The sequence below is a fragment of the Globicephala melas genome, chromosome 1 (assembly GCF_963455315.2).
Source record: "Globicephala melas chromosome 1, mGloMel1.2, whole genome shotgun sequence".
NCBI lineage: Eukaryota > Metazoa > Chordata > Mammalia > Artiodactyla > Delphinidae > Globicephala > Globicephala melas.
In genome coordinates this window covers 170,469,350-170,494,826 of record NC_083314.1, presented here as the reverse complement: position 1 = coordinate 170,494,826, position 25,477 = coordinate 170,469,350, and the positions used below count along the sequence as shown (strand labels likewise).

The following is a 25,477-nucleotide window of genomic DNA, read 5'->3' as shown; positions in this document are numbered from 1 at the left end:
TCATTAAAACTTTATAATATTCGACAAGGTAGAATCTGTTGTTTCCAATTTACGAACAAACTGAGACCCCAGGAGGTTAAGTATCTTTCCAAGGACATGCAGCTAGGAAGTGGCAGGTCTAGGAAGCTGATTACTGAGCTTCCCATTACTACTGCACTGTTCTTCTTTCTTCTGTATTTCTGTATTTCCAAGCTTTGGCAATGAATACATGCTGCTTTCATAATCACGAAAGTCTTACAAGTTACTCATTTTGTAAAGGTTCCTTCTGCCCTGATGTTCGAGGCCTCTATGGGTCTCACAGCCCTACCCAGTATCCCTACCACGGCCCCCCCTGGCAGACTCCCGCCTTGCTGTCCCTGTCCCCACACCATCTGTGGCTGGGGTAGGATGTCCCATGTCTCAGTCTTGCTGAGGTCTGCTCAAAATGTCCCTTGCAGGCCTGTGGCCCTAGGGCAACACTGGGGGTAGTTTCAGGGAAGGAGAAGGGGAAGTGGGAAGGGATGTGAAAGTTGGCCACAGGCCAGCACCGCCCTGCTTGGTGTCCCACAGGGGTCCCTGGGCGAAGGACGGGAGTATCCAGTGCATCGACGACCAGAAGCAGGTGAGGCCAGCGCTTGACAGGGAGGGAGCTGTAAAGTTCAGGGAACCAGGAGGTGTGGCCCAGGAGGCTGGACCGGGCAGGGAGGGAGGGAGAGCTCTGCTGGCTGGTTCTATGCCAGGACAGTGTTGCGGGGTGGGGGAGCTGGGGGGACCCTGATCTAGGACCCAGAATGAGTGAGTGGGGGAACCTTAACTCCAGGGGCTTGGGGGAGGGGGGAGGTAGTGACAGACCCATGAGCTGTAACCAAAGTTCCTGGGTTCTGCCCCCCACCACAAAACACAAGAAGCTGGGAAAAGGCTGGGGGTGTCAGAGCCCAGCAGAGGGGTCCCACGAAGGGATGGCAGAGAGTGCCAGTCAGCCCTCTGTCCTCCAGTGGGTGCTGAAAGGGGCCGAGTGTGTGGAGGAGAGAGCAGATGTGTGTGTCAGGTGTTTGTGAATTCTGGTGTGTATGCACAGCTCTGCCATCTGGGTGAGAGGGTGTAAATTAAACAGGGAGCAGGCACTCAATAAATATTTGTTCAGTCACCTGTAGGAGTGTATGACTGTGTGTGTCCAGGTGAGTGGGGGGGGGCACGTCAGTTTGGGTGTCAGTTTGTGTGTCCAGGAGTGTGTGGTGGACTTTTGAGTTTGCTTATTGTGTTACGTAGGTGCGTGAGCGAAAAGCTGTGTTTGTGTGTCTGAGTGTGTAACTATATGGGTATGTTCAGTTGCATGTGTGTATCTGTGTGAGTTTGTGGTTCTTTGTGTATGTTTGGGGTCCCTGGAGCTGGATGGAGGGTGGACATTGAAGGCCCTCGAGGGGGTGTGTGTGCAATGGTCAGGGAGATGATATATATAGACAGATAGAATTGGGCGGGATTGGGGGTTCAAGTGTGGGTGTTGGGTGTGCATGAGTGTGTGATGTCCAGCCTGCCCAGGCCCTGCGCATGTCTCCACAGTGACACCATGGAAGCCCCCTGGGGCTGGCTGGTGATCGGTGTGCTGGCCATATCCCTGGCCTCTTCGGTGACCCAGGACGTTTGCCGAGCACAGGATGGGAGGGACGGGGCCGCAGGAATACCCGGCCGACCCGGACGGCCAGGCCTCAAGGGGGAGCGAGGGGAGCAGGGTAAGCCCTCCCTCTGAACCCCAGTCCCTCATCCCTGGGCTTCGCCTGGCCACCAGGGTGGAGGCTTGGGTTGGCACTGAGAAACAGGAGTCCACCTGGGCCCACACACGAAGGCTCTGCAGTCTGCACTTGGTCCCAGGGGCCGAGGGGGGCCTAGCCTTCTTCCAAAGCCATGTCCACAGGCCCCAGTGGCCTCTCTGTATCCCCTTTACTGCCCAGGTCCTCTTTCTTTGGCCTCACCTTCCTCCTCTGGACAGTGGGTCACTGCAAGCAATGAATATGAAAGGTCCCAAAGCTGTGCTCAGTCCTTGGTCTTTGTTCAGTTACCAGAAAGATTAATGCCCTTGGCTTTAGACTCAGGAGCCCTTGTCTTGCTGTGTGACCTTGAGCGACTTACTGATCCTCTCTGAGACTCAGTTTCCTCATCTGTAAAATGGAGAAATAACCCCACCTAGCACATGGAGAGGGATCAATTCATGGCAACTATCTTTTTTGCTTCCAGCTTCCCCACAACTCTGTCCCTGCTTCCCCCTTCCCTGCCCCTTCAAGCTTCAGAAACTCTCATGTTCTAGAAAAAAGGCTAAGGGTGAAGGGAAAGGGAGGAGGGCACGACCAGAGCAGGAAAGGAAAGTCTCATGTAATCGCCCTGAGCCTCCCAGTCCATAGCAGACCACCAAGATCTGCACAGGCATTTGCAAACAGTCTGCACACAGGCGTCCTACATGTAGTCCGTGAATCTGAAGAAGTCAAGGTCAGTGCCCTGGGGAGAGTGTGGAGTGCACGGCTGTGGGCAGGAGTACAGTGAAGCCAGTGGACTGCTTTTCCCAGAACGTGACACTCCCAAGTGCCTGTTCACATTTCTCTCCATTTTACAGATAAAGAAGCTGAGGCTCAGAGAGGTTGAGACAGGAGCCCAAGGTCACGCACAGCCAGTCAGAATCAATGTCTTGAAGGCCCAGACACTCCCCCATCCTCTATCCCACAGCCGTCCGGGGTCCCAGCCACCTCCCTGAGGTCTGGAGGACACTAGACCAATTGGGACTCTCACTCCCAATCTGGCCTTTCTCCCCACAGGGGCCGCTGGTATCCAGACAGGCGTCCGTGGCCTTAAAGGAGACCAGGGAGAGCCTGGGCCCCCTGGAAAACCTGGCAGAATGGGCTACCCAGGGCCCAGCGGCCCCCTGGGGCCCCCTGGCCTCCCAGGGTTGAAGGGCATCAAAGGCAACCCAGGAAACATCCAGAACCAGCCGCAGCCGGCCTTCTCGGCCGTGAGACGGAACCCTCCGATGGGTGGCAACGTGGTCATCTTTGACACGGTCATCACCAACCAGGAGAGCCCATACCAGAGCCACTCGGGCCGGTTCATCTGCTCTGTGCCGGGTTACTACTACTTCACCTTCCAGGTGGTGTCCAAGTGGGACATCTGCCTGTCTATCGTGTCCTTTGGGAGGGGCCAAGTCCAGCGTTCCTTGGGCTTCTGTGACGCCAACAGCAAAGGACTCTTCCAGGTGGTGTCCGGGGGTACGGTGTTCCAGCTCCAGCAGGGAGACCAGGTCTGGATTGAAAAAGACCCCAATAAGGGCCGCATTTACCAGGGTTCAGAGGCCGACAGCGTATTTAGCGGCTTCCTCATCTTCCCATCCACCTGAGCCCCTCCCCACCATGGCCTCCGCTTCCTGCTGTGTGACCCTGGCCCACTCACTCCACCTTTCTGGTGTCTATGCCCTGCTCTGTAAAGTCGGGGTGCTGTTGCTTTAGCTGCCTGAAGGAAGATCGTTTCTTGGAACTCTCCCTGGAATAAATACCTGAGTCCATGTCTGCTGAGCTTGAAGTTCAGTTGCTACCCTGGCCATGGGGAGGGAGGCTTAAGAATGACAACAATTACTGAGTGCTTGCAGGCCAGGCCTGCATTCAATATTTTACAATAAATATTTAGCAGGTCCTGGGAGCCTCATCGGCCTGGCCTCAAATCCTGGGCCACCATTTCGCTTACTAGGTGTCCAGTTACGTGCATTTTGTGTTACTTCAGTGACTCTCAGTTTCCTTATCTGTAAAGTGGGAATACTGATGGCACCTTCCTCAGAGGGCTGTTGGGAGGATTAAATGACTTAATATATGAAAATTACAGAGGAGTGCCTCGTGCATAGTAAGGGTTACACATACGTGTTAGCCTTAATTATAGTTTGTTTAATCTTTACAGTTGAGCTCTGAGGTGGGTATTATGACCTTATTTTACAGATAATGAAACTGAGGCTAGGGGGCTGGGACAAACTTAAAGCCCAAGGTTAGTGTGTAAGGGGAGAAGCTGGGGTTTGACTCCAAGTCTTACTGACGCCCAAGCCTGTGTGTCTACCTACTACCCTAGCCAGCCTCCACAGACACACGCCTGACAACTGACACGTGTCATTTCCAACGCTCAACCGGAAAGGCACATCCAAGGACATCCAGAAGTCTTCCTGAAGCCAGGTTGCCCGAGGCCAGTGCTGGACTTCGACCCCGGCAGGCACAGAGGCTGGGCTGGGGACTGGGAGGGTCTGGAATGTTTGTGGTGCATTCCCAGGGTCCCACTTAGCCTGTCTGGGTGCTGCTCAGAAGCAAAAAGCCCCACTATGCCCTTCGTATGTGAGAAAAGTAAGGCGACCAGAAGTTCAGTCCTGAAAATGTCCAGCGTCCTGTGCTTTTTCCCAAAGGAAGCCGATTTTACCTTTGTGCTGCACACGTTCATGTATGCACAAGAATACACATCACACTTGCACACACACCTCCCGAGATGCACGTGGACCTACATTCCTGGACCAAGACTCGTCTACGCCTCACCCAGACACCCACTCCCTGCGACCCACCGGCTGCACCCCTGGACGCACTCCTTACGCCTCCAGACCCACAGACGCACTCAAGGATACACATGCGTCATACCCGTGCACACCCACCTCGTACACCCACGTGCCCCCATCAACCATCAGAAGTGCTCTCACACACACGTGTTCCAGACACACCCCTGACACGAAGGTGCACACACCCTCCTCTCCCTCTGACATGCGTGTGCCTTAGAAACGCCTGTGATCTCCAAGTCCTCACGTACCCACAACCTCCACGCCCGCCTTCGCCGCACACTCAAGACCCACTTGGAGGGGAGCCCAGGCCCATCAACAGCCTTCAGGGCTCAGGAGGAAGAGAGTAAGGCTCTGCAGCCCCAGAGCAGTTCTTGACTCCTCAGCCCCCTGCCCACCCAGAACACACACACCCACGGACTGGGAAGAGAAACAGATCTGTGAGCACCTACTGTGCGCTGGCCATTTTACAACCATGGATGCCTTTAATCCCAGCAAAATCGGTGAGGACCCTGAGGCTCACAGAAAGGAGACACCTACCCAAGGTCACTCTGCCAGAAAGTGGCAGGGCCTGAATTTGAACCAGGTCTGCCTGATCCCAAAGTGAAGGGCTTCTTTCATCGCAACGGGGCTCAAAGACAATGTCAGGGGTAGAGGGCCCGTAAGAAGCTGGAGAGGCCAGGCTATAAAAATGGCGGGTGCAGGGAGTGCCCCGCTGCTTCTCACCCTAAATTCCACCCATACCCACCCCTCTTCGCAGAGGCAAATCACTCGCCCCTCTGGAAGGAGGGGACCCAGCCGCAACCCAGGTGGGCGGGGCAGGGGCGGGCTGAGCGCGGGCTGAGGCTGCCACCTGCTGGAGAAGCCGGACCCAGGCAGGAAGGAGGTGAGGACTGAAGATGGGAGAGAGGCCTGGGTGCCATTGGCCGGGTCCCCCACCCCCCATAATGCTGTGTCCATCATTTCTGCTCTCTCCAGCCTTCCACCCACCTGGGAATTCCAGGGACAAGTACATTCACGTTGCTGCTCTTGTTGCACAATCTGCAGCCCTGTGCCAGAGGGTGGAGAGCCAGCTGGGAAGACTGAGGCCCTGAGGGTCACCCAGCAAAGCAGGGGCAGGGCTTGGAACTCTGCTCATGGCTATGCACTGTGTATGCATTAGCACTGCCCTGCATGGAAGCTACTGGAAACCCTCATTTACAGAGGAGAAATCAGTGCTCGGGGAGATCAAACCACTCACTCACATGGGTGGCAGGAGTGGAATCAGGGTTGGAACCCTCCACTGCCCATCACCTCCTTCCTCTCTGGAATCTCATGTGAGGAGAAGAAAGAGAGGAGGGGCCTCTCTCAGCTCTGCCAGCCTGGCCTCGACTGGCAACCCCTCACTAGCCATAATAGGCTCTGAGACGAGAGGCCAGGGATGGAGGTGAGGGAGGGGGTGCTGACAGGGAAGGTGGGATCATCAGGAGCCCCAGCAAAGGAAGAGGCACCAACATGCAAAGCCTGGTTCTCCCCTACCACCCAGTATACAGATGGGATGACTGAGACCTAGGGGCCAGTGGTTTGCTGAAGGCCTCGGGGCCAGGGAGTGGCAGGGCTGGAAGGAGAACCCAAGGCCGCTGACTTTGTAGCCAGAGGAATCTGTCGGCCACAGCAGGCTGCCTGCTGTCAAAGTTTGCCCTGGATGTCTACCCCCAAGTAAGGCAAATGGGAGGGGGCATGTGGAAGTCTCTAGAATAAGACCTGTCACTTCACAGGTGCATGTGAGGCTTGTTTCTTAGGACGGCTAAGCAGAGGGGTCAGAACAAGGCTTTGGACCCAAGAAACCATTCACTAAGTGACTTTGGGCAAGGGTTTTCACTTTCCTCAGCCTCAGTTTCCTCATCTGTACAGGGGGAATTATAACTTCCCCCTAGGGATCTTGTGAAACAACGGGGTCACAGGCACAGTAAATGGCAACAAACAGGGACGGGCGTTAGCCAGGCTGAACTTGACTCTAGGGGGGAAGTCTGCCCGGCTGATGTTTACACGCACACACACAGATAGGCACCCTTCAGCAGACCCGGGGCAGCGGACATTTCCTCATTTCAGACACTCATGACCTGGAGGTGGAGGGACACAGGGACATCAGTGCGGTCAGCCTGGCTCAGCACCCAGGAGAAAGTACTGAGTCAGGAAAAATTATGGGAAAGGGGATGTGGTCTTGGGGAGAGGAGGGGAGGGGACAGCACAGCCTGCCCAGGCCCTTCTTGCTGTGTCCACACTGACACGGTGTCCTCCTGCCTTGGAGAGGGGAAGCAGATCTGAGGACATCTCTGTGACCAGACCAGAAACCTCCCACCTGTCCAGGTGAGGGCAAATGGCAGCTATTCCCCGCTGCCACTTCCTGAAACGTGGCCCCAGGGACAGCCTGATTTGTGAGAGGAAGGAGGGTCCCCATCTCCGCTCAGCCGGGGACTGAGCTTGAAGAAAAGGCCCCATTCCCCATCCATTGTGCAGTCCCAAGGGGCGAGGGGCCGGGGAAGGGAGGTCAGCTCCTGAGGGCTGAGAAGGACGGCCCCTGGGGAGAGAGAGGGTGAGGAGGGCATGCCAGGGGCTGGGGGACAACTCAGCTCTCTCCCCATCCAGCTCCTTCCCAAATGGACATGGGGCCCAGCTCCTGGCCCCCCCTTGTACCAAACCTGCTGCTGCTTTTGCTGGCACTGCTGCCTGGGGGCCAAGCTGGCACAGACTGTTATGGGATCGCCGGGATACCGGGCCTGCCCGGGGCCCCAGGGAAGGATGGGCATGACGGATTGCCAGGGCCCAAGGGTGAACCAGGTGAGTCTGCTGGCCTGCTGGGGAGGGGTCACCTAGGGCCTGGGGGCAGGAGTCGGAAGTGTCCATCTGAGGCTGACTCTGGGGAAGGTGGACAGCTTCTTGATGGCGAGGAGTGTGGTCCCTCCGGCCATGCCTGCTCCCAGGGCAGAGTCTTAACTCTTGTGGCAGGTCTAGCCCCTCTCCCCCTCAGAGCCCAGGCCTCCGGCCTCCCCAGTTTCCCCATCTGATAACAGGGAGAGAACAAGAGCACCTGCCCTAGAAGGTGGCAGGGAGGATCACGGAAGATGATCCAGGTGAAAGCCTTTGGCAAACTCTAAAACGCTCTGCTACTATTTTATTCCAACCCCTCCACGACTTGCCCTGCAACATGGACCCCAGTGACTGTACACAACGCCCAGGTGGCCAGGGTCCAAGTCCCAGCCCCACCACTTTCCACTGTGTGAACTTGCACAAGTTATAGAACCTCCCAGTGCCTCAGTTTCCTCATCTGTAAAATGGGCAGATGGTAGTACCTACTGCACAGGTGTGCTGTGATTATTAATAAAATTAAATATAAAACAGTACGAGCACGTGGTAGGTATCAGTAAGTGTGGGCTATGGTTGTTACCGCTGTTGTCATCTTTGTTTTTATCAGAGATGTGTGCTCCCTTCACTCCCTAGGATTCTGGGTAGTTGGAGGGGTAGGGAGTAAGGAGTCAGGATCACAGTCACAGAATCATCTGTTGGAGATTCATGGGCAAGCCCTAGCACGAGTGAAAAGAGCTGAGGACATGAACAGGCACTGGTGTTGGGTGAGAACTGCAGTCTGCTGGTGACTTGTCTGAGAGTAGGTGCACATCTGGGGGTGGAATGTGTCCAGAGTGGCCATGGGGGAGGCTGGGGTGCGGCTGGGCAGAGGTGACAGGGGTGGCAGAGGCACTGGGCAAGGGAAGCCAGTGGAGGGGGATGTCCTTAGGAATTTCCCACTGTCATCTTCCCTCCTGGCAATAGAGTGGAATTGTACCAACATTCCAGAAGGAATTCTCCAATTCAGTGTGAGTCAAATGAAGCCCCCAGGTCTGCCATTTTTCCAGGACCCTGTACTTCACAGCTGCCTCTGGCCATCTCACTGTGTGGGATGACTGATGGACACCAATTTTTTTTATATAAATTTATTTTTTATTTACTTATTTTTGGCTGCTTTGGGTCTTCGTTGCTGTGCGCGGGCTTTCTCTAGCTGCAGAGAGCAGGGGCTACTCTTTGTTGAGGTGCACGGGCTTCTCATTGCAGTGGCTTCTCTTGTTGCGGAGCACGGGCTCTAGGTGCGTAGGCTTCAGTAGTTGTGGTACGCGGGCTTCAGTAGTTGTGACACATGGGCTTATTTGCTCCACAGCATGTGGGATCTTCCCGGACCAGGGATCCAACCCGTGTCCCCTGCGCTGGCAGGTGGATTCCCCACCACTGCGCCACTAGGGAAGTCCCGGACACCAATTTTTAGCTCTTAATTTGTGCCAGGCGTGGTTCTAAGTGCTCTACGTATATTCATCTCATGAGGTAGATAAAATTAACTCTATTTTACAAATGAGAAAACTGAGGCCAAAATCCTTTGAAGAAACGATTTCCTCCCATTTTACAAATGTCAAAGCTGAGGTTCAGAGAGATTGAGCAACTTGCCCCCAGTCACACACTGGAATCCTGTCCAACTTCAAGGCCATGCCCTTAACCACTACCCTGCACTGCCTCTCAGGCCCCCTCCCCACTGCTGTGTCCCCCCCTCCCATTTGGTTGCTGGAGGTCAACCTGAAGCATGAGACACAGCCCTGCTTATCATAGCTGACAGCCGTCACCGAGACCTGACATTACTGAGCACTGCCTGTGAGGTGCCCGGCATGGGCATTCTCCCACCCCACTCTGCCAGCAGCTCTGTGGGATCCGTTCTATTATGCCCTTATCTCAACTGGGCAAACAGAGGCTCCGGGAGGGGAGATCACCTGCCCGGGATCACGTGGCCTGACGCTTAGGTCTGCTGGGTTCTGATTCCCCACTCCTAACCCTGGGATCTAAAAGGCTCACAAGCCGCAGAAGATCCGTCACGGTAGGTCTGCACAGACACCCACCCCAAAGGAAGTCGGAGGAGGAAGCAGCCACGAGGGCCAGCAGGGGTGGTCAGAGAGGGCTTCCTGGAAGAGGAGACTGGAGCCAGGCCCTAAAAGATGAGTATGGTTTGGACAAGGGAAGAAGAAGCTCATAGGGGCTCAGATAACTAAGGCGGTAACAAGAGTCAGACACTGACTGGGACTAGCCAGACTTAGCTGTGAGTCCTGACTCCACCTCCTACCAGCTGCGTGGCCTTGGGCAAGTTTCTGGCCTCAGTTTCCTCATATGTAACATGAAGTAAGTCGAAACAGGCCAGTTGTCAGAGGGGCTGAATTGGGCTGAGTGGGGCTGGGGTAGCTGGGGAAAGGCAGCCTCTATGGCTCCATCCGGTGGATCCCATGTGCTAAGCTGGCCTGGGCCTGGGTGGTTCCGGCTCAGAAATGGAAACAGGTTTTGTGGGGCTCTGAATCTTATAAAATGTTGAGGACCCTCTTTAAGAAAAGTAGTACAGAATTTGATGGGGGGGCGGGGGGAGGTTTCACAAATCTACACGTGCTACAAAATTGTTTTACAACTATAACCACACAAATAATGCATGTAAAAGTGGAGCTCTGTGGGTCCTACAAAGGTTAATTTCTTGGTTTTGATTTCGTACTTTAGTTATGTAAGATTGGGGTCGACTAGGTAAAGGGTACATGAGACTTCCTTGTCCTTTTTTTTTTTTTTTTTTTGCGATACAGGGGCCTCTCACTGCTGTGGCCTCTCCCTTTGTGGAGCACAGGCTCCGGACGCGCAGGCTCAGAGGCCATGGCTCACGGGCCCAGCCGCTCCACGGCATGTGGGATCTTCCCGGACCGGGGCATAAACTCGTGTCCCCTGCATCGGCAGGCGGACTCTCAACCACTGCGCCACCAGGGAAGCCCCCTTGTCCTTTTATTTTTTTGCAACATCCTATGAATCTGTAATTATTTCAACATAAAAAGTTGAAAAAATTATAAATGTAAAATTATGCAAAGGGCCTTGAAAGGGCCAGTGCAAGTAAATGGGGCCCAGAGCTTAAGTTTTAGGACCTTTCCAGGAGATCTGCCTCTGACCGATCTTCTGATGTTTGTCAAGAAAAACTAAGAACCTAGACTTTTAGGTGAAGAGTTATCTGAGGCCGCATGCTGTCCGTGGGCTGACAGTCGTGGCCTCTGGCATGCTCTCTGAGATGCAGCCCAGCTCTGCCACCTCCTGAGCTGGCTGGTCCTTCCCTCCTCTCCATCACAAACATGGAAACTGAGGCCAAGAGACGGGGCCGTGCTGCAGCCAAGGTCAGAGGGCAAGACCATGGGGAGGCAGGATTTGAACCAGGGTCTCTCTCCCCTCTTCTCCCTGCCCACTGTGCCCAGGTGAGTAGGCCACCCTCAGGGGGAAAGAGAGTCCAGAGACCAAACCCTGGTGGCATGTCCCCTGGAGCATAGCCCTGTCCCTCTTCCTTGTCCCCTGCCCCATCACTTCCTTCCCACCTGCTCTCTCCCCAGGAATCCCAGCTATCCCTGGGACACGAGGACCAAAGGGTCAGAAGGGAGATCCTGGCACACCTGGCTATCCTGGGAAAAATGGTCCCATGGGAACCCCTGGGATTCCAGGGGATCCCGGCAACATGGGACCCCCTGGGGACCCGGGCGATGAGGGCAGGTACAAGCAGAATCACCAGTCAGTATTCACTGTCACACGGCAGACAGTCCAGTTCCCAGCGCCCAACAGCCTGGTCAAGTTCAACTCAGTCATCACAAACCCACAGGGGGATTACGACACGAACACTGGCAAGTTCACCTGCAAAGTTCCCGGCCTCTACTACTTTGTCTACTACACGTCACACACGGCCAACCTGTGTGTGCAGCTGTACCGCAACGGTGTCAAGGTGACCACCTTCTGTGACCACATGACCAACACCAAGCAGGTCAGCTCAGGCAGTGTGCTGCTGCGGATGAAGGTGGGCGAGCAGGTGTGGCTGGCGGTCAACGACTACAACGGCATGGTGGGCACCGAGGGCTCCGACAGTGTCTTCTCCGGCTTCCTGCTTTTCCCTGACTAGGGCAGGCAGGCCTGCTCCACTCCCCGGGGCCACCCCATCTCCCTCAGCTTCCCTGCAAGAACCCACTGGGCCACACATCCTTGCTCAGGTCATTCTCGCCACTGGATGGACTCCTCCTCCAGGAAGCCCACTCTGCCCTCCTGCCCTGAGTTCTCTCCCTCCTCCAAGCTCCTTCAGGAGTCACTGCTTTGACACGTAACCAACACCTTCTGATACTGTCATTAGTGTTTTCCAAGTCTTGGAAGAGACAGAGAGATACATGAATAAATAATTAAATCAAAGGCTATGCACGGCTCCGAATCCTCACTGCCAATTCCCTAAGAAGTAGTTCCCTTCATCTTCCACTTTGCCCCTGCCACAGCCATGAGTGGGCTCCAGATTCAGGCATCTAGCTGGTGTTCAGTAAAGCTTGGTGCCAAGGTAGAGACACTCAGCACCATTTGGCCATTTGGGAGAGAGATGGTCAAATGTGGCTGAAGGCTGCAAGGGGTCCGCAAGGGGCCATCTGTTGTCACTTGTTTGGGTGAGAGGCACTGCTGTCATTAAAGGTATTCGTGCTCACAGGTAAACGGGAGTGTGTTTGAATTCCCAGACCTATGTTGACCGATGTTGAGTTTTGGGAGCACCCATCACAGGAGGGGTTTGGGCTAAGGCAGGCCCAGCACAGATGAAGGCAAGATGTGCAATGAATTTGTGCTGAATTAATGAGTGAATTGGGGTGAATGAATGAATGAATGAATAGTGGGTAAATGAATGACTAAAAGCAGAGCGAATGAATGAGTAAAACAATCATAATAGCTAACATTTATTGAGCACTCACTATACACCAGGCATTACGCTAACCCACCTATTAAATGATTTAATATTCGTAATTATGCTCTAGGTGGGCATGGATGGGTGAGGGAGAGAGTGAGAATCTGACTCCCGGATGTCTGATTTTCCCCAAATAACTGAGACGCTGGGGGCCCCCAGGAGACCATCCAAAACCACTACTGCCCACAAGCCATCAGGGTTTCACTGTGAGACTCCTGACAGTTGGGCCCAGCTGCCTCGATCCTTGTTGGAGGACCAGGAAGCCGGCCGTAAGCTGCTGCCCTTTCGCTGCACTCACCACGAAAAGGGGTTGACAGTTCAGGTTCAAAAAGATAAAAAGTGTAACTTTCCTGTGAAGATTGAGGGTCTGGCCTCAGAGCCCAGTGAAACCCAAGGCTCACTCAGGCCAGGGAAAATCACCCCTGCCTGACTGGGCTCTCAGCTTGGTTCCACAAGGCCCCACAGAGCTCACAAAGGCATGAGATGGGCTGTAACAGCAGAGGTTGGAGCTCAGCTCTCCAGCCACTGCCATCCACTTTGGCTCCTTTGTTCCTGAAGGAAGCTGTTTCACACCCCCATAGCTTTGCCCATGATGTTCCTTCATTTTGTAGAGCCCCCACCCCACTCATACAAATCCTCCGTCCACTTAGATAATACACACTCAGCTGTCAGGAATCAACACAAAGATCACCTCCTCCATGAAGCCTTCTCTGATTCTCCCCTTCGTGTCCCCACAGCGTCCTCCACCGACATGAACCACAGACTCATGACTTGTTAGAGCCCAGGTTCCCAAATCTGGGGGTGCAAAAAATTACCTGCAGACTTATTTATAAAATAAAAAACAGATTTCTGGACCCAAGCCTGTTATACAAAGGTTTGGGGAGGACTGCTATTTCCAGCTACAGGCTGTCTACGTCTCGAGAGTGGGTCACAGGACAGCTCTTGGGACTGGGGGAACCTGCATTGACCTGTTTCACCAATCAACCTATTCTGAAAAATTGAAAGTTGCTCAAGGTTGATTCAAGGGCGGCAGCGGCTCCAGAGGCAGCAGCGCCGGGTCCCCGTGGAGGTGCTCCTAGAGTTTTCCTGGAGCAGTGGAAGTTCTGACCACAGGGTCAGGACCGACCAGGTTTGTGTTCTCACCATAGCGCAGGGGCCCGTTCGGTTCCTGTTAGTGCCCTGAGATCTCCCTCATCCCCCTGAGTTTCGGAGAAATGGCTGAAGCTAGTAAGCCCATGATGAAGAAAACTTCAAAATCTGTTCCTTTGGAGAGGAATAAGAGAGAAAAGGAAAAATTCCGTAAACTCTTTATTGGTGGCTTGAGCTCTGAAACCACAGAAGAACGTCTGTGGAACCACTACCAGCAATGGGGATATCTCACAGACTGTGTGTTAATACGGGACCCTGTAAGCCAAAAATCAAGATTTGGTTTTGTCACGTTTTCATCCATGGCTGAGGTTGATGCTGTCATGGCTGCCAGACCTCATTCCACTGATGGGAAAACGGTTACTCCCAAACGTGCTGTCCCAAGAGAGGACTAGGGAAAGCCGGGGGCTCTTGTCACTGTGAAGAAGCTGTTTGTTGGTGGAATTGCAGAAGATACTGAGGAACGTCATCTTAGAGATTACTTTGAGAAATATGGAAAAATCAATGCCATTGAAATAATTACTGATGGGCAGTCAGGCAAGAAAAGAGGTTTTGGGTTTGTTGCTTTTGATGACCATGATCCCGTGGATAAGGTTGTGTTGCAGAAAAATCATACCGTCAATGGTCATCATGCAGAAGTAAGAAAGGCCTTGTCTAGACAAGAAATGCAAGAAGGCCCATGTTCTAGAAGTGGAAGAGGAAGAAACGCTGGTTTTATATGTTTTCATGGTGGTGGTGGAAAGTTTGGAGCAGGAAACTTTGGAGGAAGGAACTTTACAGGAGGATCTGACGGATATGGAAGAGGACATACATTTGGGGATGGCTATCATGGGTCTGGAGGAGGACCTGGAGGTGGCAATTTGGGGGGTAGCCCTGGGCATGGAGGAGGGCGAGGAGGATATGGTGGTGGATATGGCTACCAGGATGGGAGCTCCAGAGCTGGTTATGACAACTATAGCAGGAGGAATTATGGAAGTCAAAATTACAGTGATTGGGGCTTCCCTGGTGGCACAGTGGTTAAGAATCCGGCTGCCAATGCAGGGGACATGGGTTCGAGCCCTGGTCTGGGAGGATCCCACATGCTGCGGAGCAACTGAGTCCTTGTGTCACAACTGCTGAGCCTGCGCTCTAGAGCCCGCAAACCACAACTACCGAAGCCTACATGCCTAGAGCCCATGCTCCGCAATGGAGAGTAGCCCCTGCTCGCCGCAACTAGAGAAAGCCTGCACGCAGCAACGAAGACCCAACACAGCCAAAAATAAATAAATAAAATTAAAAGAAAAATTACAGTGATTTGGAGGATTATAAGCAGAAACGTTCTAAGTACGAATTACTGAAGAGTGGAAAACTGAGTGGTAGCAGGAACATGGGGGGATCATACAGTGGAGGAAGCTATGGTCCAAGAGGCAATGGAGGAAGTGGGGGTTATGGACAGACAAGATGATACTGAGCTTCTTATTTGCCATGGGCTTGACTGTATAAATAGAGAATTAGAGCCCAGAAGTAACAGAAGAGCTTTAGGTTATCGAAATAACAGTGTTCAGGAAACTCTTATCTCAGTCATGCAGGGATATGGGAGAAGACACCAGAGCAGGTACACAGAGCCATTTTGTGAGTGGACTCAATTATGTAAGAACATTACCTTCCTGTGGAGGAAAGACTATAAAAAATCCTTTTGAAACAGTTTCTTAGCTTTTGAATTGTTGTGTCTTTCCAGTGGTCTCTATAAAAGTGTGGAAGAATCCCTTCTTTGATAATGTCAAATTTCAAAGTTTTGGGTGACATGTGAAACCTTTTTCAAGATTTTTCTCAAAGTTTTGAAAGACTATTAGCCAGAATCATGGTGTAATAAGACATAACATCATTCTTCTTAAAAAATCGATTTCGTGTGTAGAGTTAAGAAGCTGTTGTACATTTAAGATTTAATAAAATAATTCTAAAGGTAAAACAGTAGTAGTTTGTCCTCTTTGATAATTTTGCACTTTTAGTTTTTACCTTTTAAATGTTTTTCTTGTTTTATGATATCAAATTTTGAAGTGTAATGATATGACTTACCTATATTATGAAATGGTTACCAAAAAAACCTTTTTCTTCTTGTGATGAATAGGATTTACTGCCTAAACAACTTTGATAGTATCCTACCGCTGTGCTAATTTTGGTCTTCTTGTACATTCCATCTTTTGTAATGGTGAGGAACTTGTCATGTATCTATTGGTCATTTGTATATCTTCTTTGGATAAATGTCGATTCAGTTCCTTAGTCTATATTATAGTTTGATTATTTGCTATTGTGGCGTATGAGTTTTTGTTGTACATTACCTGTTTTGTATTTATTTACCTTATAACTGGAAGTTTGTACCTTTGAACAACCTTTATCCTGTATTTCCTCCCACCAATTTTCTGCTGCTGGGAGCCACAAGCATGATGCATGATTCTTTTTCTGTGAGTTTAATCATTTTTTTCGGGATTTCACAAATAAATATGATCATACAAAAAAAGAAGGGTTTGGGGAGGACAGAGACATGGGTGGGTGGACGGTCTGCCAGGTGAAGTCAATGCACGAGGTCCACCACCTGGCTTTTCTGCACTTATTTCCTTACAGGTCTGCATCCCTCACTGGACTGTGAGCATCCTTGAGGGCGGGGCCCCTTTGATACGGGCCAGGCGCATAGTAGGGGCCTGGGAAATGTGTCAGATGAGAAGGAAGGAGAGATGAAGACACACACACACACACACACACACACACACACACAGCAATAACAGAGGCCAGGGCCTAGGAACTCGGCCTGGTCCACAGAGTCTGAGAGCCTCTGGCAGGGACAAGGCGGGGGTCACGGGGCCGCTCCACTCACAGCTCACCTCCAGCAGCTACTTAGCAGCCCACCCGGCAATGCCGCAAGTGACACATCTTCCTTCTCATTTCTCTTTTGTTTAAAAAATCAGTGCACCGTTTATGTAGGCCACGGTGTCAGATCAGAAACCTGTATTTCGGAAACGACCATCTTTATTTTCCATAATCGTTTCCTTGTTGTTCTCTCTTTGCCAGGAGAGACAGGCCTTTGAAAATGCCAGCTTGTCTGCTTGGCCGAGGGGAGCTGGGGGAGGGCTTTTAAGGGGGGTAGCAAGGGTGGGACAGGAGCTAGTACGAGGCACCCCAAGGACCGGGGGGCCTCTTTCAGACCACGGGATGTGCAAGGGTCTTAGGCTTCTCTTCCATCCTCTGTAGGGATTGTCCCCTCTCTATCAGGGTTGCAAGCCAGCATTTTAAGGGTACAGAGACAAGCTGGCTCTCACTCAGGGGCCAAGGGTCTCCCTAGCTCCTGATCCCTAATCCAGGCATGGCTCCTGTGCCTCCAGGCTCCAAGATTTCTGTCTTCTCTTCAGAGAAATCACACGACTCCCAGGTTTGCCTTGGGTGCCTACTGAGGGCTGGGCACTCAGCTAGGCCCTGGACATGCGGGGTTACCTCACTGACCCCACAATCACCCCAGGAAGGGGTGCCCATGCCCCTGACTTATATACGGGGAAACTGAGGTCAATAAACACACCTGAGGCCACATAGCTAGAAAGAGGTAGGCCTGGGATTCAAACTTAGGAGGGGGGCTTCCCTGGTGGCACAGTGGTTGAGAGTCCGCCTGCCAATGCAGGGGACACGGGTTCGTGCCCCGGTCCGGGAAGATCCCACATGCTGCTGAGCGGCTGGGCCCGTGAGCCATGGCCGCTGAGCCTGCGCATCCGGAGCCTGTGCTCCGCAACAGGAGAGGCCACAACAGTGAGAGGCCCGCGTACCGCAAAAAAAAAAAAACAACAAAAAGAAAAAACTTAAGAGGGGCTGATTCCAAAGCCCATGCCCTGACCCCCTCAACCCTGCTGCTTCCTGTTCTTAGGCTCATTCTGTTTCTACCCCAAATTCAAGCCCATCTTTTCCCATTTTTACCAGCCACCAAATCATTGGAGGGTCTATAGTTGGCTGAACCCAGAGACCCTTGGGTTTTATCACACAAGTCTCTTCTTTCCCTATCACCCTCGGCAGTAAACACTTAATTTCTGCCAAGAAGCATCCACAAGCCCAACGATTTTCTCTCTCTAAGGCCAGATGTCAAGAGAGCCCTCCTGACCTATGGCAGCTCCTGGGACTTGCTGGGCAACCATCCCTGAGAGGGGCATCACGTTGCTTCAGACGCAGCCTCGGTAAGAGGGCTGCTATCCCGGTGCCAGGGATGCCCGACTCCAAGTCCTGCATCTGCCACTAGTGAGAAGTGTGGGCTCCAGCAGCTACTTCTTGTGCCATTCATCACAGGAGCAATGAAACCACTGTGTCACTTGATGTGTAATACCAGTCTCCCCCGGGAGAAGAGACACCCCACGGGGCAGGACCCAGGGCTGATTGGCTTGTGGCTCTATCGCCGGAGTACATAGAGGCTCACGATAAATATTGGCTGAACAGTGCTCTCTCCCCTCTGGGCCTTGGTTTCCCCATATATAAAATGAGCGGCACGGGCTGGGTGACCTGCAAGCCCCTCTCCTGTCCTAACTTGCTGTGATGCCAGGATCAACAAGCAACAGGCTCCTGGCTGTGCCAATTACAGTCTTCAGCCACAGGTCTGCTGGAAGCAGAGGAAGGGGTATAAGCAAATCATGACCACATTTAAAATTCATTTTTCATTATTAGATTATTTTCTGAGAACAGGGAAAGAGCCGGGGTGTAGAAGGGAAAGAAAGCAGAAGATGAGCCCAGAAAGGGGAGGCCTGGGACATGGTATGATATTAACAATTAACATGGGCACTGCACTTTACAGTTTACCCTCCTCTTTCTCCACTATCCCATCTGAGCCCCCCAGCGCAGTCTGTAGAGCAAGTGCAGTTATGGTCCCACCATATGGCAGAGGAAATGGGGGCTCCCTGGGGTTCCCTTGGCTGAGAATGTTTAGCTGGTAAGTGGCAGAGCCAGCATACGAATCAAGGTTCCTGACTCCAAATCCAGCCCTCGGGCACCAGGGCAGCCATGTTTCCATTTCATTGAGGAACACCCATGTTCCTGAAGAAATGCATGAGGTCAGGGGCCTTGGCAGGCAAGCCCCCGGTTGTGGACGTTCTCCCGGAACAGCCCGGTTCCCCCACAGCTGCTGAGCTGGCAAAACCAAACTGGCACCCACCCGTCCTACTTACAGTAAATCCCTCCAGATTGCGGAAACGGGACCTGAAACTGCCTGAGGACAGCAGAACAGGGTGAGAGCGGGGTGACAGGGAGGGGGGCCGGCCTGCTGGGCCCCTGGGAGGGGACCGTCAGGGGAAGGCCCTTGTTCTCGCTGGAGAATGGAACTTCCGCTTTGGACTGAGAACAGGAGGCTCCCAGCTGCCTGTCCCACTGCTGCCCAGCCCAGCGGCATCAGAGGACGCCAGGTTCCCAGGTGAGGATGGGGCTTGGCACCTGGGGGGACTGGCGGGCAGGACCAATATGGTAGAGAGTGGTGATTCCCAAAGTATAGGCCCTGCAACCCCTGCCTCAGAGCCACCTGGAGTGTGGATTCCTGGGCCCAAGCTCAGACCTCGGGAGTCAAACTCTCTGGGGGTCAGCTTGGGAGTCTGCTGCTACCTGGGGTCCCAGGTAATGGGGAGGCGCCAGGATAAAGGCTTTGGGGTCACCAAGACTGGAGCTGAGCCCTGCTTCTGTCTCTCAGGTGCTGGTGATCTGGGCCAAGCCACATGACCCCTCTCAGCCTGGACCCTCTCCGGGGATATCAGAACCTTTCAGGGCTGCTGTGAGCCCTAAAGGATATACCAGCTCAGCCAGCACTTAGCACACTACCTGGTGCAAGATATGTCAGAGGCAGGGATGCAATTAGAACCCAGGTTCCCCTCTGCTCAGCCCAGCATTTCTCCAGCACCCGCCTTCTCTTATTTCCTCACAGTCAGATGAGAAAGCTCAGCTTGACTCTTTCAAGGAAATGATTTGACTTGCAGGCGGAGTTGTGATGAGTTGTTAGTCAGTACTGATACCACTCAGTAAGGCTTGTGAAGGAGGGTGTGGGGTCGGGCACTGCACCAGGGACCTGGCTCCTTCTAGGTTCCCTCGCGTGTAATCCTCTGGCAGCTCTGTCAGGTTGAAATTAACTTTGCCAAAGGCTCAGAGAGAGGTTAAGGCACTTGCCTGAAGTCCTGCAGCGAGGCAGCAGCAGAGCGGGAGTTCAAGGTCAAGTTGGCCTGACTCCAAGTCAGGGGGAAAGGGGCTCTTGGGGCTGGAAGGAGATGGAAGGGCGGCTGATATGGGGAACGTGTGAGGAGCCAGGCTGACGGCGGTGACAGGCGGTAAAGGCAGGGGGTTGTCACCGGATGCGCTTTGAGTCCTCGCCCAAGTCTGAGACTCGCTGGCCCCTGAAATGGGCCAGAACCCAGATCTCCCCACTACCCCCCCCACCTCCGGCTCCCCCGAAAAAGCCCAAGTCTCATCATGGGTCAGGACCCTGCTCCCCTCAACCCCCCACCCCCCAGCAGGTGGCCAGGGCTCCCCACCCCTGCACTGCCTGCACCTGAGAGACCTCCTCTCCCTGAGCCCAATCTCCCAAAGGGACCAGATTCTTTTTTACTTTTCCAAGCATCCTCCGTTGTGTCCTGAAACCTGGGGACTCTCAGATGATAGTGATAATAAAAAAACTAGCTAATATTCACTAAGCACTTCCAACATGTCGGGCTGTCGTGAGCCCTAACGCATCCGTCCTGCTGCCAACGCTGTGAGGTAGAGATTACTATTATCTCCCTTTTACAGAAGGGGAAGCTGTGGTCGGAGAGAAGCAACTGGCCTAAGGCCCATAGCTAAGAAGGGGCACAGGCCTGGTTTGGACCCTGGCAGTGTCCCTTTCCTTATGACACTCCAGGCCTCTCACCTTTGGTGAATGTTTGCTGCCAAACAACAGCAACAATAATAGTAATGATAAAAGCCATCACCAAGCCATCACCACGCACCGGCCCACAACCAGCACTGCTCTAAGTACAACCCAGGCTGTAGCTCCTTCTGTCAGGCTGTCTGGCTCCAAAGCCCATGTTTTAACCACCAGGTAGGGAGGCCTCTTGATGTAACACCCCGTGGTGTTTGGATGGGTTTGAATGGGGAGCGGGTTTGAATCTCAGCCACAGCGGGGCTGCGTGACCTTGATCGAGGTTCCCGCCCTCTCCACTGCCCAGTTTCTTCGTCTGTGAAATGAGAAAGCAGGGGTGCTTTCCCAGGGGGCTGCTGTAAGGACCAAATTAAATGAGAGAATGTGGCCCGTGAAGTGTTTGGCACAGAGCCTGGCACCTGCTAAGCGCCCAACACGTTGATTATTCAGGGTGTCAAATTGTCATTGTGCAAAACCTCCAGCCAGATAAGCAGGATCGTCCCCAGTGCCACTCTCTCTTGGGAGCGTGACAGAGCCTAAGCCGGTCACTCATGGCCCTGGTCACACCCACATTTGCAGCCCTCCTTTCCTTGTTACCCAGTACAGCCCCTGGTCTAATTCAGCTCCTGGTCTGAGCCATGAACTGATTAGGAGACCAAGGTGGCTGGGGCTGACTTTCTGAGCACATGAGCCCCACACCAGCAGGTTTTTCTGGGCTGGCACAGGCCTCACGAGGCAGAGGGGGCAGGGGTCTGGCCACAGCCCCACCATCAGCCAGCTCAATGGGTGATCTGGGGAGGGCTGTTTTCTAATGTTTCATCTCAGTTTCCTCATCGGCAAGGTGGGAAAATAATCACAACCCACTTCCCTGGAGTGCTGTGAGGATCAGACAACCCCAGCTACGGGTCTGAGCTAGAGCCCAAAGCCCTATGGTTCTTCCCCAGCCATGGCCTCACCTGGCTCCCCACGGTTATCTTGGGAGATGAGCAGGGACCCCTATGCTCTTCTATTTTAAGAGCAGGAAACTGCTCAGACTTGGTGGGCTGAGGGGTTATGAGGGAAGGCTTCCTGGAGGAAAAATGCTTTGACCTGGGCCTGGAAAGATGGAGAGAATTTGCATCTGGGCAGAGGTGGAATGGGCTGCCTCAGAAGGTAATGAGCTTCCCATCACTGAGATGGTACAAGTCATGGACGGAAGGGGCCTTGGCAGAGATGTTATTGAGGAGACTTAACAGTAGGCTGAGGACCCCTCAAGAAGTTAAACACAGAATAACCATAAGACCCAGTAATTCCACTCCTGAGTATATACTCAAGAACTGAAAACAAGTTTCAAACAAATCCTCGTACATGAATGTTCACATTAGCACTAGTCACAGTCGGCAAAAAGTGGAAACTTCCCAAATGCCCATCAGTGATGAATGAACAGGGCTTCCCTGGTGGCGCAGTGGTTGAGGGTCCGCCTGCCGATGCAGGGGGCGCGGATTCGTGCCCCGGTCCGGGAAGATCCCACGTGCCGTGGAGCGGCTGGGCCCGTGAGCCATGGCTGCTGGGTCTTCGCATCCAGAGCCTGTGCTCCGCAACGGGAGAGGCCGCAACAGTGAGAGGCCCGCGTACCGCAAAAAAAAAAACAAAAAACAAAAAAACTTTCCTGGTGGGAATGTCTATAGACTTCCCTGGTGGGAGGACTTCCCTCACAAAACCAGCCCTCCAGGCAGCCTTTCATTTCAGCCAGGGCACTCACCACGGCCTATAACTAGTTCTATTGACTTGTATGTTGACCTGTTTATCGTCTCCCAGAGTGTCAGCTCCATGAGGGCAGGGACCACATCTGTCTTGTTCATCAGCGAATCTCCAGTGCCCAGAACAGGGTCCGGGGGATAAGGCACTCAGTGAACACAGGAACAAGTGAAGGAATGAATGAACAAACCATGGCCATAACCTACCGCATCTTCTTGTCCCCCGCCGCCACACACACAGGAAGCAGCTGAGCAGGGCCATGATGAAGACCCCGCGGGGCAGCGTCCCAGTGCTGCTGCCGCTGGTGCTCCTGAGTCTGCTGCACGTCTCCTGGGCCCAGAGTGGCTGCATTGGGCACCCGGCCATCCCTGGCATCCCGGGCATCCCCGGGGCACCGGGCTCCGACGGCAAACCAGGGACTCCAGGGATAAAGGGAGAGAAAGGTACTGTGGACTTTGGGAACAGACTAGTGTCACTGACCAAGGCCCCATCTCCTACCTCCCAAGTCCCAGTTGCCCACCTTAGGGATTGCAAAACACTTGCAAATCCATCAGCTTGCTGAGCCCTCCACAATAACTTTGCAAGGAAGGAATTCTGATTCCCATTTTACAGATGGGAAGACTGATGTCCGAAAGGCTACTGACTTGCTCAAGGGAACCCAGTAAATGTTGAGGCTGAGGCCAAACCATGGCTCTCTTACCACTAAATCCACTGCAGTCACACAGTCCTGGGTTGTTACCTCCAGGGTAGGTGGCTTCGCCTCTCTGAATTGCTATTTCCTCACCTGTAAAATGTGGATAATGATTCTTTGTCAGAGTTGTCACAGGGTTCAAATGAGACTTCCTGCCATAAAACCCTTCTGTAAGATGTAGTTCATGTGTTCATTTAACCATAGCCTTCCGCTCTCTTCACATAATCTCACAATCCCACAAAATATCCCCATTTTACAGATGAGGAAGCTGAGCCTTGGAGAATGTGACTCAGTCAAGGTGACCCAACTAATAATGACAGATGTGACATGAGAAACACATCTGCCTGTCCCCTGAGCCCATGTCCACAGCCACTATACTCTGCTACTCTACTGGAAAAGGTTTTATCTTGTGTTCTGCCAAACCAAGGAGGAGTAGCTGTTTGGAGTGGTGGAGTGAGAAGGATTCTAATACTCACTTCCAGCTTCAGCAAGAAAGAATGCGTGATTGATGAGGGATATGGGCCGTCAGGGAGGGGGTGGAGAGGGATAGCACATGTGCCCGGAATTCCTGATCCCTGCTCCAGGCTTAAGCCTGTATGAGCTGGCGAGGAGGGCAGGTCCAGCACCTGCCTGAGGGAGACGCCGCTCCCCAACCCACGGGCATCAGTCCCCATTACTGTCAAGCACGTCTCAGACTCAGAAAGCTGGGCTGGAAGGAGACTCGGGGGCCCTCCCCGACATCCCGTCCTCTTGTTCACAGATGGGGAGCTGAGGCCCAGAGAAAAGCGGGGACCTGTCTGAGGTTACGCAGCCAGGCTCCCTGCCTCCCAGCCCAGCTCATTCCAGGTTCTCAGCGATCTCTGGCCCCCTCATATCTCTTGTCTCTGCCTTCCAGGGCTGCCGGGGCTAGCTGGAGACCACGGTGAGCTTGGAGAGAAGGGGGACCCAGGGTTTCCTGGGATTCCAGGAAAAGTCGGCCCCAAGGGCCCCGTTGGCCCCAAAGGTGCCCCAGGGCCTCCCGGAGCCCATGGCCCCAAGGGCGAATCAGGAGACTACAAGGCCACGCAGAAAATCGCCTTCTCGGCCACACGCACCATCAACAGCCCCCTGAGGCGGGACCAGGTCATCCGCTTCGACCACGTGATCACCAACACCAACAACAACTACGAGTATCGAAACGGCAAGTTCACGTGCAGGGTGCCTGGCCTCTACTACTTCACCTACCATGCCAGCTCTCGAGGGAACCTGTGCGTAAACCTCATGCGGGGCCGGGAGGAGACACAGAAGGTGCTCACCTTCTGCGACTATGTCTACAACACCTTCCAGGTCACCATGGGCAGCGTCGTGCTCAAGCTGGGGCTGGGGGAGACCGTCTTCCTGCAGGCTACCGACAAGAACGCCCTGGTAGGCATCGATGGGGCCAACACCATTTTCACCGGGTTCCTGCTCTTCCCAGATGCAGAGGCGTGACCTGTGGGTCCAATTCACGCCCTCCCCTGCCAGCCACGCTCTCTTTACCCCCAACACCAGCCCCCACCTGGCCAAAACACACAGTAGGGCTCCTTGGATATTGCTGAATTAATGAGTAAATAAACTTTTCAAGGCCAAGGGACAGTGGTCTAATTCAAATCTGTGTCCCAGCGACTGGCACATAGTAGGTGCTCAGAAATATTGCTTGAACGCTGCTTGAATGACTGAACAATGAATGAATGAATGAGCTCTGAAAGCAGAAGCTCTATCTAGTTGGTGGCGACTGGAGGGCCAGACTTTGTGTCCAGTTCTGTGCCAGACGCACAATGGGAGATGGGGAGGGAACACCATCTGTTGAGCACGTATATGCTCAAAACACTGGGCTAGACCCTTTCCCCCTTCTCTCATTAATCCTCGCACTCATCCTTGGAGATAGGTTAAATCATGCCCAATTCACAGATGAGAAAACTGAGGATCAGAGGGATGAAGGGATTGCCCTCGATCCCACAGAAGAGCTGGGAGGGCAGGTCTGCCCACTGATCACTGAGACCTCTTTCAAGGCAAGGCATCTAGGCCCCTGAAGGGGTATTCTCTGTGTAACGTCACACACCTCCACCCAAGGGATCAAGGAGCCTTTCTTCAGTCTTAAGTGACCTTGGAATCAAGACCCTTCCTCTGTTGATTCTCACCACATGCTCTCCCTCCCAATGCCTTCCCAGCCTGGCTCAAGCTCAGCCATCCAGTTAGAACACACGTCACTCCCCTGCTCAATAATCTTCAGTGGCTCCCCACTGCCAACTGGACATAGTCCCTGCCCACGAGCTGGCATTCAAGGCTCTCTATGGATTGACCTTCCAGTCTCAATCCTTCCTCTCCCGGACAAAGAATATCTCCACTCCAGACCAGCTGGGCCCTTTCTGTCTTCTAGGCAAGACACATGCTTTCCTGCCTCGATGCCCTTACTCTCACTGTTCCCCTTCCACTCTGCCTATCTAACCATCCTTTAAAACCTCATTCAAGCCACACCCTCTCCCTAAAAGCAGACCATGCCAGCCCTCATAGCTCTTACCCCTCCAACCTCCTCTAACCCCGTTTCTCAATTGTTCAAGTCTGAGCACACACTGCCTGCATCTAGCATTTCTCTCATGCTCACCCCGTCTCCCCAGCTAAGCTGTGAGCCCCCTATCCTGCGCATCTCTGAACCCCTCCCAGCCCGGCACCTGCTCTCTG

The 25,477-nt window shown here is 53.3% G+C and overlaps 1 protein-coding gene and 1 pseudogene across 1 annotated transcript; both read left to right on the top strand.

The window, feature by feature from the left end:
• The first annotated feature begins 498 nt into the window (after positions 1-498).
• LOC115863028 (collagen alpha-1(X) chain) lies at positions 499-24,247 on the top strand. Its single transcript, XM_030875446.3, has 8 exons — positions 499-601; positions 1,540-1,709; positions 2,784-3,356; positions 7,169-7,360; positions 10,960-11,504; positions 18,722-18,885; positions 22,327-22,529; positions 23,673-24,247. Exons 2-8 carry the CDS (start codon positions 1,547-1,549, stop codon positions 24,245-24,247), a joined length of 2,415 nt encoding a protein of 804 aa, XP_030731306.2. The 5' UTR covers positions 499-601; positions 1,540-1,546.
• On the top strand, positions 11,514-14,930 carry LOC115858019 (heterogeneous nuclear ribonucleoproteins A2/B1 pseudogene; annotated as a pseudogene).
• Positions 24,248-25,477: the final 1,230 nt, after the last annotated feature.

Bases quoted from the DNA above. Each gene is read 5' to 3' on its own strand.
- LOC115863028 (XM_030875446.3), top strand. From the start codon at position 1,547: ATGGAAGCCCCCTGGGGCTGGCTGGTGATCGGTGTGCTGGCCATATCC. The intron at 7,361-10,959 runs GTGAGTCTGCTG...CTCTCTCCCCAG, and splicing joins AGGGCCCAAGGGTGAACCAG to GAATCCCAGCTATCCCTGGG. The intron at 18,886-22,326 runs GTGAGGATGGGG...CCACACACACAG, and splicing joins AGAGGACGCCAGGTTCCCAG to GAAGCAGCTGAGCAGGGCCA.